The sequence below is a fragment of the Euprymna scolopes genome, chromosome 5 (assembly GCF_053919585.1).
Source record: "Euprymna scolopes isolate OS-2025 chromosome 5, ASM5391958v1, whole genome shotgun sequence".
In the NCBI taxonomy this organism is placed as follows: Eukaryota; Metazoa; Mollusca; class Cephalopoda; order Sepiida; family Sepiolidae; genus Euprymna; species Euprymna scolopes.
The window spans coordinates 9,871,332-9,883,610 of record NC_136486.1 but is presented as its reverse complement, the minus strand read 5'-3'; the positions used below and the strand labels follow the sequence as shown (position 1 = coordinate 9,883,610).

General features: G+C 33.2%; 1 protein-coding gene across 2 annotated transcripts in view; it reads left to right on the top strand.

Moving 5' to 3' along the window:
• LOC145276700 (pyroglutamyl-peptidase 1-like) overlaps positions 1-12,279 on the top strand; it is a 55,817-nt gene that overhangs the window by 32,565 nt on the left and 10,973 nt on the right. Inside the window, exon 2 of one of the 2 annotated variants that reach the window (XM_080127892.1) lies at positions 11,343-11,395. In XM_080127892.1, the coding sequence (XP_079984018.1) occupies positions 11,362-11,395 (34 nt within the window). In that variant the 5' untranslated portion in view covers positions 11,343-11,361. The remainder of the gene's footprint in view (positions 1-11,342; positions 11,396-12,279) is intronic. The other variant, XM_080127893.1, reaches the window with a different exon arrangement.

Sequence of the window (12,279 nt, the reverse complement as noted above, 5' to 3'; positions counted from 1 at the left end):
TCCAAAAAAATTCCAACAAAAACCCTACAGCCAACCATGGTTTTCCCCAAAATGTGCTGCTGCCATTGCACACAAAAATCACTTTTCCATAGCTACCAATGTAATAGATGTACTGAGACTAAAGCTGCTTTCAGGACTGCCAGCAACCACTGTAAAAGAGTAATAAAAAAAATGCAAGAGAGCTATATGCTCAGTCCGTTAAATCCAAAGTAGCGGAGCAGCAGCTTGGTTCCCATCCATTTTGGCAAATAGCAAACAGGATCCTGAACAGAAGCGTGCATTCTATCCCAACCGTCATCAATGGATCTGAGGTCATCTCGTCAGCATCAGAAAAGGCCAAACTATTTGCCAAGAACTTTGCAGCTAATTCTACCCTATGCGACGAAAGCCATCAACTCCCTGTATTTCCTCCCTATAACAGACAACACACTATGCAACATACAAATATCTGTGCGTGAGGTCACCAAGCTAATCAAGAACCTTGATTCCAGTAAAGCAACTGGCCCTGACGGCATTCCAGTTATAGTGCTGAAAAAGCTCCAACCAGAACTTGCCCCCATACTTACAAAATTGTTTAAGGGTTGCCTTAAGTGTTTTCCAACACCCTGGAAAACATCAGTATGCCCTGTATTAAGAACTCGGGTAATAAGTCATTTCCCCTCTCGGTACAGACCAATAAGTCTCCTGTGTCATGAGTAAGTTGCTGGAATCCATATTAAATAAAGTAGTCAACCACCTCAGCAGAAACAACCTTCTTAGTGACATGCAATATGGTTTCCGCTCTGCAAGATCTACCGCAGATGTGCTAACGGTTATCTCGTAGGATTAGCGAATATCTCGACAAAGACTTCCTTTCCCGGGCAATTGCTCTTGACATATCGAAGGCCTTTGATAAGGTATGGCATAAGGGCCGACTTCACAAGATTTCCAGCTACGGTATCACTGGAAATGTTTTCTCAATTATATCATTTCTCTCCGATAGGTTCATAAGAGTAGTGGTTGATGGGCAGAAATCAGAGGCCCACAGTATTAATGCTGGATTTCCTCAGGGGGCCATCCTGGGTCCAACTCTCTTCCTGATCTACATCAATGATCTCCCAAAACACATACTTAAATCATCTGTTGACATCTATGCTGATGTCATGACCATCTATGACAACACATCAAAGGCCGTAAATGACAAGGTTCTCTGATTCTCTCTCTCCTCTGATCTTGAGCATGTGGTACAGTGGGGGAAGAGGTGGCTGATTACTTTTAATGCATCCAAAATCAGGCTTCTATCTTTACATCAATGCTCTGATCCCCATCTGGCATCAATTGAAATGGATGGCTCTCGTCTTGTGGTGGCTCCATGTTTTGACAAGCTTCTGGGTTTGACCTTTATTCCTGATCTGAAATGGAACCTGTACATCAGATCTGTTGCCGAGGACGCTGGGGAAAATGGTAGGATCCCTCTACCGCTCCAGAAGATACTACTGATGCAATTCTCTACCTGTATAAAAGCCAAGTACGCCCAAGGATGGAGTAATGCTGCCACATCTGGGCAGGAGCTGCTAAAAGCAGCCTATCTTACCTTGACAGAGTACAAAATAGACTTTGTGGCTTAGTGGGGGATGCCCTTTTCTCTTCCCTGTAGCCTCTCTCTCACAGAAGAGACTTTGCGAGCCTGTCTTTGTTTTATTTTCCATGGTAAGTGCTCGTCTGAGCTCCAATCTCTGGTTCACCCTCACCAATCTTTCATGAAAAACACCTGTCTAGCTGAAACTGTCATTAATTTTCCCCACTCTTTATCTGTGCCTAAATCCAAACGTAGATTCTGTGAGCAGAGCTTTCTTAGAAGTGCATGCCTGTGGAACTCTCTTCCGTTTGCCTGTTTCCCACCTGACTACAACTTGGATGTCTTTAAGTCCAACATAAACAAATTCCTTACGAACCGCCCTCTTAAGTCACTCTATCAAATCTCCAATACTAATGATTACTACGATGCTATCTCATTGATTACTGTACATGCAATAATCCTTATCCCCAAGTGGCTTCTGGGCCTTGATAAGTGGTGACCTCCATGAAAAAAAAAGATTCTTCAGACTACTGTTCTCATCTTTTTCGTAACATATCGATCGATGTGATCTCCGACTTTCTTCTGATGTATTTTGAACTCTGGAATCTGTATGGAATTTTAAACGGAACCCTTTATTTAATCCATGGGAAGTAGCATGCTCTCGTTCCTTCAGCCAGTTTTAAGTAATTTGCAATTAGTATCATCTACACCGAGGATTGAACCATCAACTTCTAGAACAGAAAACAATTGCAAAGGATTTGTGATTGTCATCTCTTCGTCACTCACGTATATATCTAAAATCATCAGATTGTTTATCTTATCAACAAATGACAAATTTCATTGTTTATCTCCTCACATCTCTAATGACATGGCAATACTCAACGTTTGTTCCTTTTAAACTTTGTTTGAAATATATTTAAAAAAAAATTGTAACAAAAAAAAAACTTAAATAAGTATTACTTGAGAAAATTAAAGTGAACGATACATCAAACTGACGTGGGAGTTTATTTGATATACGGTATTACAAAATTTGTTTATTTTATGAAAATGCATAAAAATATGAAAAGTTTAAAACTTTTCTGTTTTCTATTGGTGACGTCTCTGTATGTGTTTCTTATGGACTTGGAAATAGCAAGGCCATTTTTATTTTTTCACAAAAGGTTACTTGATGTCTGGAAATGTTCTTAGAGGTTTTGTATGGGAATACATCTGATAATTTTGTTCTTTTAAATATTTACTAGCATTTCAGCCTGGCGTTGCCCGGGTGTTTGGAGGTGTATGTTGAGCAAAAAAAAAAGTGGTAGTAGGAAGGCAGGCTCGAACCTGTACCGCGAAGGAGGAAAGGAACATGAAAAAAACGTGATATCTTTGCTGTTACGACCACCGCCAAACCGGAAGTGACGTAGGTTTAAATTAAGGCTAGACAATCGAAAACGGGAGATGACTTTCGAAAATATCGGTGAAAAAAAGCGACACCCCCCTCCCTGTAGAAAAGTGCCCAGTTAAGGGTGAAGAAATTAACGTTTTTAGCCAATTTTTCGGTATTTGTCGTCTGAAAGGTCGAGCTTCAAAACGATACTGATCTTGTGAAAATCCGTCGCCTCTGTTTAAAGTTTTAGGCAGACATGCAAACATACATGCATAGCCTTATATATTGGTAGCTCAAGTTTTCGACCCAAACCGATTAAAAAGCTTGCCCTATCTCTGAATACCCTTTACGTAAAATTTCAATGTTTAGACCAGAAATTCTGAGTAATTTGGTAGACTGCAGAGGTCAAATTTTTTAGCTTTGACTTCTATTATGACCACTTTGACCCCCTTAACAGCCAAATTTCTGGCCGAAAACGGATTACAAAGATTTTCCCAAATCTTCATACCCTGTATATCAAATTTCGAGTCTGTAGACTGAAAATTTAGTGTGTAGGGCACGCACACACACACACACACACACACACACACGCTTTTATAGATTGAAATCAAAACTGCACAAAATAATTTTTTACAAAGTGGGTCATCATATATGGAGGCCACTTGAGGATGATGGTTAGTGTATATGCTAGTCATTAATCGACCAGAATGCATTTTTTTTTTTTTTTTTCCATAAAAGGTTTAGCAATTTTAATCTTGTTTTAAGTTGGACAAAAAAAAATATAATGTATTACTTTGTGACCCTTTGGAATTTGAAAGCATTTAAACTGTCGAATAGAAAGTAAGTTTGACTTAAAACTTGACAAATTCAGTGAATGTTTTGAAAGCTATTCACATCCTATAAATTTATATAAACTAAAACATTATCTGAATGAGAAAAATAGTTTGAAAATTTGCTTCAATTAATTAATGACTAAACGATGCCATTATCATATTTAACCTTTAGAATCCTTTAAAAATCGGATAAACTCGATTAAAACAAAAAAACCTATAGTTTGTACAAACGTAAAAAAAGAGGGAATGCTTAGTAAGTACAGTCTTAAATTGATGCAAAAGTTCTCATTTTTTGCACTGGCAGTGAGAGGAAACTCCCCTTTCAAGTTTACACGCTGGCAACACATTAGCTTTAAATACTGTTTATGTGATATTGGCAGTAAAGTCAACTAATTTGCATATTTCTGGGCAAAAATTTTAAGGTTTTTTTTTTTTTTTTTTTTTTTTTTTTATTCAATGATTACTTCTGTTTTGGAATATATTTTGTAGACAAATGTTTAGAAAGTTAATAGAATTCAGAAATGCCAATAATGGTGAGTTTTCCTTAATTGATAGCAAGACAGTTGTTTATGCACAATTGTGTTCTGACTTATTTGGATGAAATTATTGGATTTTCATAAAGTTACAATCCAATCCTTGCCATCACCCAGGAAAATTAACTTTTCTTAATTATCAGATTTTAGTTCATCACTATAAATATTCATTAATATCTGATTAATATAAAAACTAGCAAGCCACCTGGCATTGCCCAGATGTAAAATATGCTTAAATATATTTTAATTCGGATTTCATATATATTATAGAGCTAATTCTCTATTGATTATTATATTGTACCCAATAAATGATTGTAATTTATTCAATGATTTCAAAAGTAAAAAAGATTTGACTGCCATCAGCTAGAATCGAAATCAAAATGTGCAGATTTCCAACCTTCTCCACTAGCATATGACCTAAACCCATACGTATATGAAAGCAGAAAAAATAAACCTATAACTGTTAATTAACGCATGCGCAGAAAGAAATGGAGATAATCGACTTATGATCAGCCCAAGATCAAAGTTTTTATAAAAAATTTTTTTTTTAACCTTATATATTAAGTTTCAAGTCTGGAAACCAGAAATTTAGGAGTTTGGTAGAATATGCAAATTAGTTAACCTCTATTTAGTCTCTTGCATATCTATGACCAAGTATATAAGAATTTTGTTTTAATAATTTTTAAATAGAAAAAGTAGTCTTTTAATATCAATGTCAGAGCAAGACAAAAACTCAACTTTATAAGTATATAGATTGGATTAATATTTCAAGTTAAGTTTATCAGGAGATAAAACTCATGAACTAAAATGAGGTAATTAAAAATGCTCAATAAAAAAAAAATATAGCGACAAATATTATATAGTCGCTACACTGAACATGCTGATGTTCGGACAAATTGGCTTGCAAGAAACCAAGTTTTATTTTACACCAAAGGCATCTGGTTGCAAAATGGAAGAAGTGAAATATATTTATAAAAATAAAATATTAAAACGCTCACCCCCTCCCACTTAAATTTAGCATTTTAATATTTTTTTATAAAAAGATATTTCATTGCCATTTTTAGAACTAGATGCCTTTGGTGTAAAAACTTTTTTACATTGCCTGACAAGTGACTTTTGGTTTGCAAACCAATTTGTCCAAAACATTAGCATGTTCAGTGTACAAATTTGTAATATTTGTCTATATGAATAAAATATTAGACTTGATTAATATTTAATTGTAAATGAAAAAAATTTTCATTATTTTATTAATAAAGGTAAAATTTGAACTCCTACCCTATTCAAGTTTACACAATAGCAGCATCCTATCTGTTTTCTATACTCTTTATGCACACGTGATCTCAGTAAAGTTAACTAATTTACAAATTACTGCACAAAAGGATACTTTAATAATGAACTATACTTTGTCATTTTTTACACTTTTATTTTTAATACAAGTAGTTCTGTTTTAAGAACGTTTTATTTTGTTGAAAAACTTTTAGTAAATCAATTCAGAAATATCAATGATGGTAGGTTCTCCTTTCATGATGCCAGGACAGTTTCTGCAGCACTGTTTCTTGGTTATGGCTCCTTCTTTGGAAGAACAAAAAAAAAATCAATTTTAGAATTTAGTGGGGGAGCAGTTTTGTATATAAATTTAGTGTAAATGAGAATCTCTCATTTGCTGACTATTCTAGTGTTTTAGGGCAGTTAACCATTTTTCTTGGAGATAAACCTTGTGCATTACTTTTTATTTTTTTTGTATGGTTTTTAAAGGTTGGACTTGTGGTAGTTAAGGGATGTTTTGTTTTTAATGGAGGATTGCCACTCTAACCTAGGTTAAGGGTTTTTTTTTTTTTTTGTAAAGGCTTGTCACTTAAGGTTAGTGATATGTTCAATTGGGGGCATTTTTAAGGGCTGGTTTTGTAACTCTAACCTTGGGTTAGTTATAAAAGTAATTTAATTTTTAACTTTTTAGCTTGTAAAAAATGAAGGAATTGGGGGGAGCTAACTGAAAGAATGGCCTGAAAAATGGAAGATCATTTAATTTGTATCCAAAAGTAACCCCCTCTTCAAGTTCTGAATTATTTTTAACAGTGAATTATCTCCCTTTGATGATCTGCCTCCATCTATATTATGAAATTTTTGATGGAACTGACTTGATTTCCAACATTGTGGAATTGTAAGTTAAAATCCCACTCATCCACAAGGCAAATTGATTTGTTTTGTTTTTTTATGGTCATAAAAAATCAAGATATTAGAATCAAAAATAACAATATTAATATTTGTTTGAATGTAAGGTTACTCTATACTATCGCCTGTGCAAAATATAGACCCGTGTTCAATAGGCTTAAAAATAAAATATAATTGTAATATTTGTTCACATAATAAAAGTACTAAGGAAATGTTGGATTCTAGATTTTTTTTTTTTCTTTTTGCTGTGTCATTTTTGATGCAATCATTTTAGTGATAAACCTCATAATTATCACTGGTTACATTTATCTGACAAAATGTTTATCTCTTACTTAATGTTTTTTTTTTTTTTTTTTTTTTTTTTTTTTTATCAGTATACTTATGCCTAACAATCAGGAGTATCTAAATTTTTTGGATATGCTTGTAATTTCTATAACTTTTGAAAAAAACAAAAACAAAAAAAAACTTCCGGATTTTTTTTAACAAGTCTTCTATTACAGGTAATATATACATAAATTTTTCTTTGTAATTATTTTTAAATTATTTTTAGTGTTAATACACATGAAAAATTAAAATTTCTTAATCTCCATAATGGCATGCATAGAAAGAACTTGATCTAAGGAATTCTAAATTTTTAAAATTCTGACACAAAATAAGTTGTCTTTTTTGACAGTTGGATATTTTTTCCCTTTAAAACCATATGCATTTTGTCACATTTTTTTTACACTACTTTTTCTATTGTGTGGTATCTTTGTTAAAACAAGATTAAGCAATGAAAGTAATTTTGGGCAAGGCATCCAAATATTTTCATGAAAATGTCCACGAATTCACAATTTCCTAGTAATCTGCTGTAAATGCACATAAATATGCTACAATATTTTAACAATACCAATGTCGCTATTTAAAAAAAAATTCAGTTGAATTGTAATTTGTTTTATGTACAAGAAACTAAAATCCAATACTAGGATTGTTCTAAAATGAATTTATTGCAAGATTTTTTTTTGTGTTGTAGATTAGCACCTGCTACCCCCCCCCTCCCCGCCTCCCAAAATATAAGATTCTACCTTTCTTAGGTAATTGTGCGAACACTCAAAAAACTATGACAGAAAGAAAAAATATCTAATTTTAAAATTGAGTGACGGATCAGTTTTTGTATACATTTAGTGCAAATAAAAGATAATCACCTATTTTTGGACTATTTTAGCATTTTAGGGCAGTTAACAATTTTTTCTTTGGAATAATGGTTTTTAAGTTTTTGTTGGAGGTAGAGGCTTTCCACTTGAATTTGTGGTATGGTTAAGGAATATTTTTTTTGTAAGGGGATTGCCACTTAAACCTAGGGTTAGAGGTAGCATTAAGGAAGTTTTTTTTTTATGGTAAGACTTGTCACTCGGATGTAAGCTTGATTGTATGTTTAATGGACGATATTTTTAAGGCTTTAGTAAGAAAGCAATTTCATTTTTCTATTTTATTTAAAAAAAAAATGAAATCAATTTCGAGGGCTAATTGATCTAAAAAGTAAGATTGGCTTTGAAATAGGGAGATCATTTTGTCGAATTTATATGCAAAACTGCTCCTTCCTTTCTAAATTCAAAATTATTTTTTACCTGCGGTGAATAATCTTCCGTCAATCTATATTATGAAATTGCTATGAAACTTATCGGTATATACATGTGAAATATGTCTGGTATTGATTAGATGATGGCTTAATATTTACTTATTGATCCAAATTATCAAAGATGTTACATGATATCAGATATTTTTTTTAGTATTTACCAGTAAGTTTCATTGATTTGAAATTGAATTAAAATATTTCTGAAAAATAGATTTCCTGAAGATTTGAAACCCAAATATTATCTTCAATTGGTTTTATTCATGCCTAAAACTTTTTTCTGCATTGCTATCAGCCTTCATAGATATCCACAATTTTAGTTCCAAAGATTTTTTTTATTTGAAAAACAAATCAAATACTGTAGTTGATACCCAACTATTATCAGTGAATTAACAATTCTCTTGCTGTTATTTCAGATAATTTGAAACTATAGCAAGTTTTAGTCTCCCCTCCATTAGAGGTTTTGGGAAATTATGAAAATTTATATAAATTCAAATCAAGTTTCAAAAATAATCTAACCACACACATATATATATATATATATCTCAACTTTTAATCATCACACTTTTAAAAATTTTCAGTTGATAAGGGATTCTTCAAAGGTGAAAGTTCAATCGTCACTAGAGGTGATACTAAGAATAAAATAAAGAACAATCTACCATCATGGATTAAATAAAGGATTCAGTTTGAAATTCTGTATTGATTCCAGAGTTTGACAAGATACATCTGGAGATCTCAGGATTATATCAGTTAAAACGTGAGAATAATAGTGGGAACCAGATTCAGTTTTGTATTTTAACATAAAAATGTTTATGGTAGACTTTTAAAGGTTTTCAAATGAAATTTGTAAGTTTTGTTCACCTGTTTTTGTTGAAAATCTCTACAAGAATTTTGTCTTGTACAGTTCAAACGACAATGAACCCTGACCTGCATTTGTTGCATCTAAATGTCATGTCATTTGTTGCATCTAAATGTCATGTCATTTGAATTGCTTTTTAAATTATTTTTTTCTTTTTAGTCTAAACTTTCCAATTTAAATGCATATTTTTTTAATAAAAATTATTCAAGAGTGACTTTTAGAATTGAATTAATATAAAAATCAATATCTTAAAAACTTAATTTTTTTTTATACTTGTTTCATTTTGTTTCGCTGTGTGTATTCATCTCTGCAGATTTTTGAGAATTAAATTTCCTAAATTGCCACAAATGTAAAATAAAAATGCTTGTTCTTTTATAGACGTGTCCAAGGGATCCATTGTAGGGGTCCAGTGTGTGTGCTGGTTTTAGGAAGATATTTTTAATGGAAATTTTTTATTTTTCGTCATGCTTGAATTTGAGGGCCATAGAATGTTATCTGATAAACACAACGATTTTATTTTATCAATCCTCATTTCAAAAATATACATTCATTATATCAAAACAGAATGGACCCAGATTTATTAAAGTTTTGACTATAGTGTTAGTGCATTTTTTTTTTTTTTTTTTAGCTAGTATGCCAGACATTCACATGCATTCCAACTGAGAGATCATTTTAAGATTCTGTCTCTAAGTTCGATTGTTTGTATCACTCTTGCACTTGGTTCGCATTAAAAGAAAAAAAAATGGTCTTTTATGCACTTGAATTGGATCAAAATGGCAAATTTGATTTGGTCAAAGAAATGCATCTGATTGACTTGAAATGATTTTACTTGTTTTTATTAATTCATGCGGGTGTCGTCAGCTGCAGAACTTGAATACGAGTGTACATTTTGCTCATTAGAATTGAGCCAGCCTCAGCTACAAAGTGTTTAAGGTGATCCACGAGGTGCAACTTCATGTCTCGCATACTTCAGATGTCTCCATTCACGGCGGCAAACCTGTGCTTGATATGCAGGTTCAGGAAGGCATCTTGCAGCAGGTTGCCAGTGCACCATTACGTGGAGTACTGCTTTGTTGCCTACCTGCCATGCAAGTTTATTCAGGGTTGCATCTCCCCAGTGAATAAAACGTGCCCCCAGATACTAACCTGGAAATTTCTATGATTCGGCACGTATGTGTCAAGCTATGAGCAGAAACGGTTTTAATTATCTTCATTTTTGGCATCAGAGGGTACACTTTGTTGCTACATGTCCACACGTCGGGTTGTCTAAGTTTGTTTGTTGGTTGGTTTGTCATTCCACACGTTGGGACAGTATTTTCATTATGAAATGCACAAATCGAATGCACAAATCACGCTCAACTTTAACATAGCATTTACATGGCTTATTGCACATTCCAACTTTTTTGCTCCATTTAATTTTGTTGCTAAAAATGCAGATTTAATATCTTTAGGAATCAATTTATTCTTGTTTCATCATATTTGAGTTTCTTTTGGATGGCTTTTACAAATCGACTTCCAATATAACCTATCGACCAAACCCATCTCTCACTTTACTTCCATGTTTTCTTTGGATTCCACTGCCAACATAATCTTGTTACCTCCAATTGTTCTACATCTAATAATCTAAGAAATCTCCTACATTCTTTCAATGTGATCATACTATTAAAGTCTCCTGTTCTGTAGCCATCTCCCTATATTCCAGATCCTGGATATGACTTAAAACTATATCCGATGGTGAGGCCCCATCTTGCGGGCTTTGGGGAGTGTGGAGCCACCCTTTAATTGCCATTGCTCCCAGGTCCACTATGACCCGGAGTGGTAGTACCTGTTAGGGTCCCAACTAGGGGTTAAATAGAATCTGACGTTAAAAAAATATACTCCATTAAAGTTCGTTCCTCAAAATAACTAGATTCGGCATTAAATAACCTGAAAAAGGTTGATATGCCGTAAAACAACCAACCAACCCTATATTCCAAATTTAATCTTCCTCTGAAGCTTGATCAATTATGTATCAATTATATAATTCTCATTATTTCTCTCCATGCAACACGTCTTCAACCCTCACTGGCCTGTTTTCACTTCTATGCATCCTCATGCGCTCTTTTGATTGACAGCAGTAACACTCCTGGTTAGTCATGTCAAGGTTGCAGGAACTTTATTTTCATGAATGTTCTTTACTTGCCTCTCCACAAGAGCAAAGTCAGATGCAAGGTTGGCTTTTTTTAATGTGAGGAAAAGCCACCTCCCCAAAAAGACACTCTGGATTGGAATAAAAATTGCTTCAGTCTTTAAGGATTTCTCCTTCATAGACTGAGGACATTATCGATTAAGTTCAGCATTAGAACAGATACTACATATTCTTCCTAGCCAATGTTAAATACTTGATTTATCTTTATCTTTTTGCAGCAGGTTTCTCAGGGAAGAAATGCCGACCACAAAGAGAACAGTTTTGGTTACAGGTTTGTTGGTTTTTATGGTTTTCTTTGCTAGCAAAGGTACTTGTTCAGAATAATGAAATCGAAAATTTGAATTTCAAATAAAAGCAATATCTAATACCATGTCAAATATGTATTACTAGATTAAATAAAACCTTTACTTTCGCGATTTCTTGATCCATTGATCTGCCATTATTTCAAAATGTAACTTGAACAGATCCCAAATGGAGTTACTTCCCTTGTTTGAGTAAAACTTTCAATTTCTTTGAAAGTAATTTTAATTAATATTCTACAATATCACTTTTCATAATTTTTGGATATGGTAATTTTGACATGACCATTAAGTACATAACATTTGCTTTTAGTTCAAATTAAATTTTTTGAATGTCATTATTCTGTACAAGCATTGCAGTAAATTTCTCAAACGTGTTTTAAGAGCATTGATAATCAAGATCTTGTAGATTCTCTTCTGATCTGAAGCACATAGTGCAAGGGAGGGAGAGTCCTACGTTTAACACTTAATATCAAACTTATTTGCTTTAACCTCCGACTCTTAGATCTGTTTTTCCCCAGTTGAAATGAAAACCCTTTGCTTAATGAATGCTTATGACTGACCTTTACTCCAAACCTAAAATGGAAGACTTGCATCCAATCTGTTGCTAATGTTGCTGCGAAAATAGTTGGATCACTCTAGAAAGAATCCAACTCTTAATGCAATCAATGAGTGAGATACATCGTAAGATAGTACTTCTGTGTAAAGCTATGAAGCACTTTTTCTTGTCTTGATAAAATTGACTTAACAATCTAATCAGGTGGGATGGAGAATAAAACAACCAAAAATTGTTAAACGATATATTAACCTGTAGTTATTTGCAATGACATCTCAAATATTTGTAGACATGCATTAT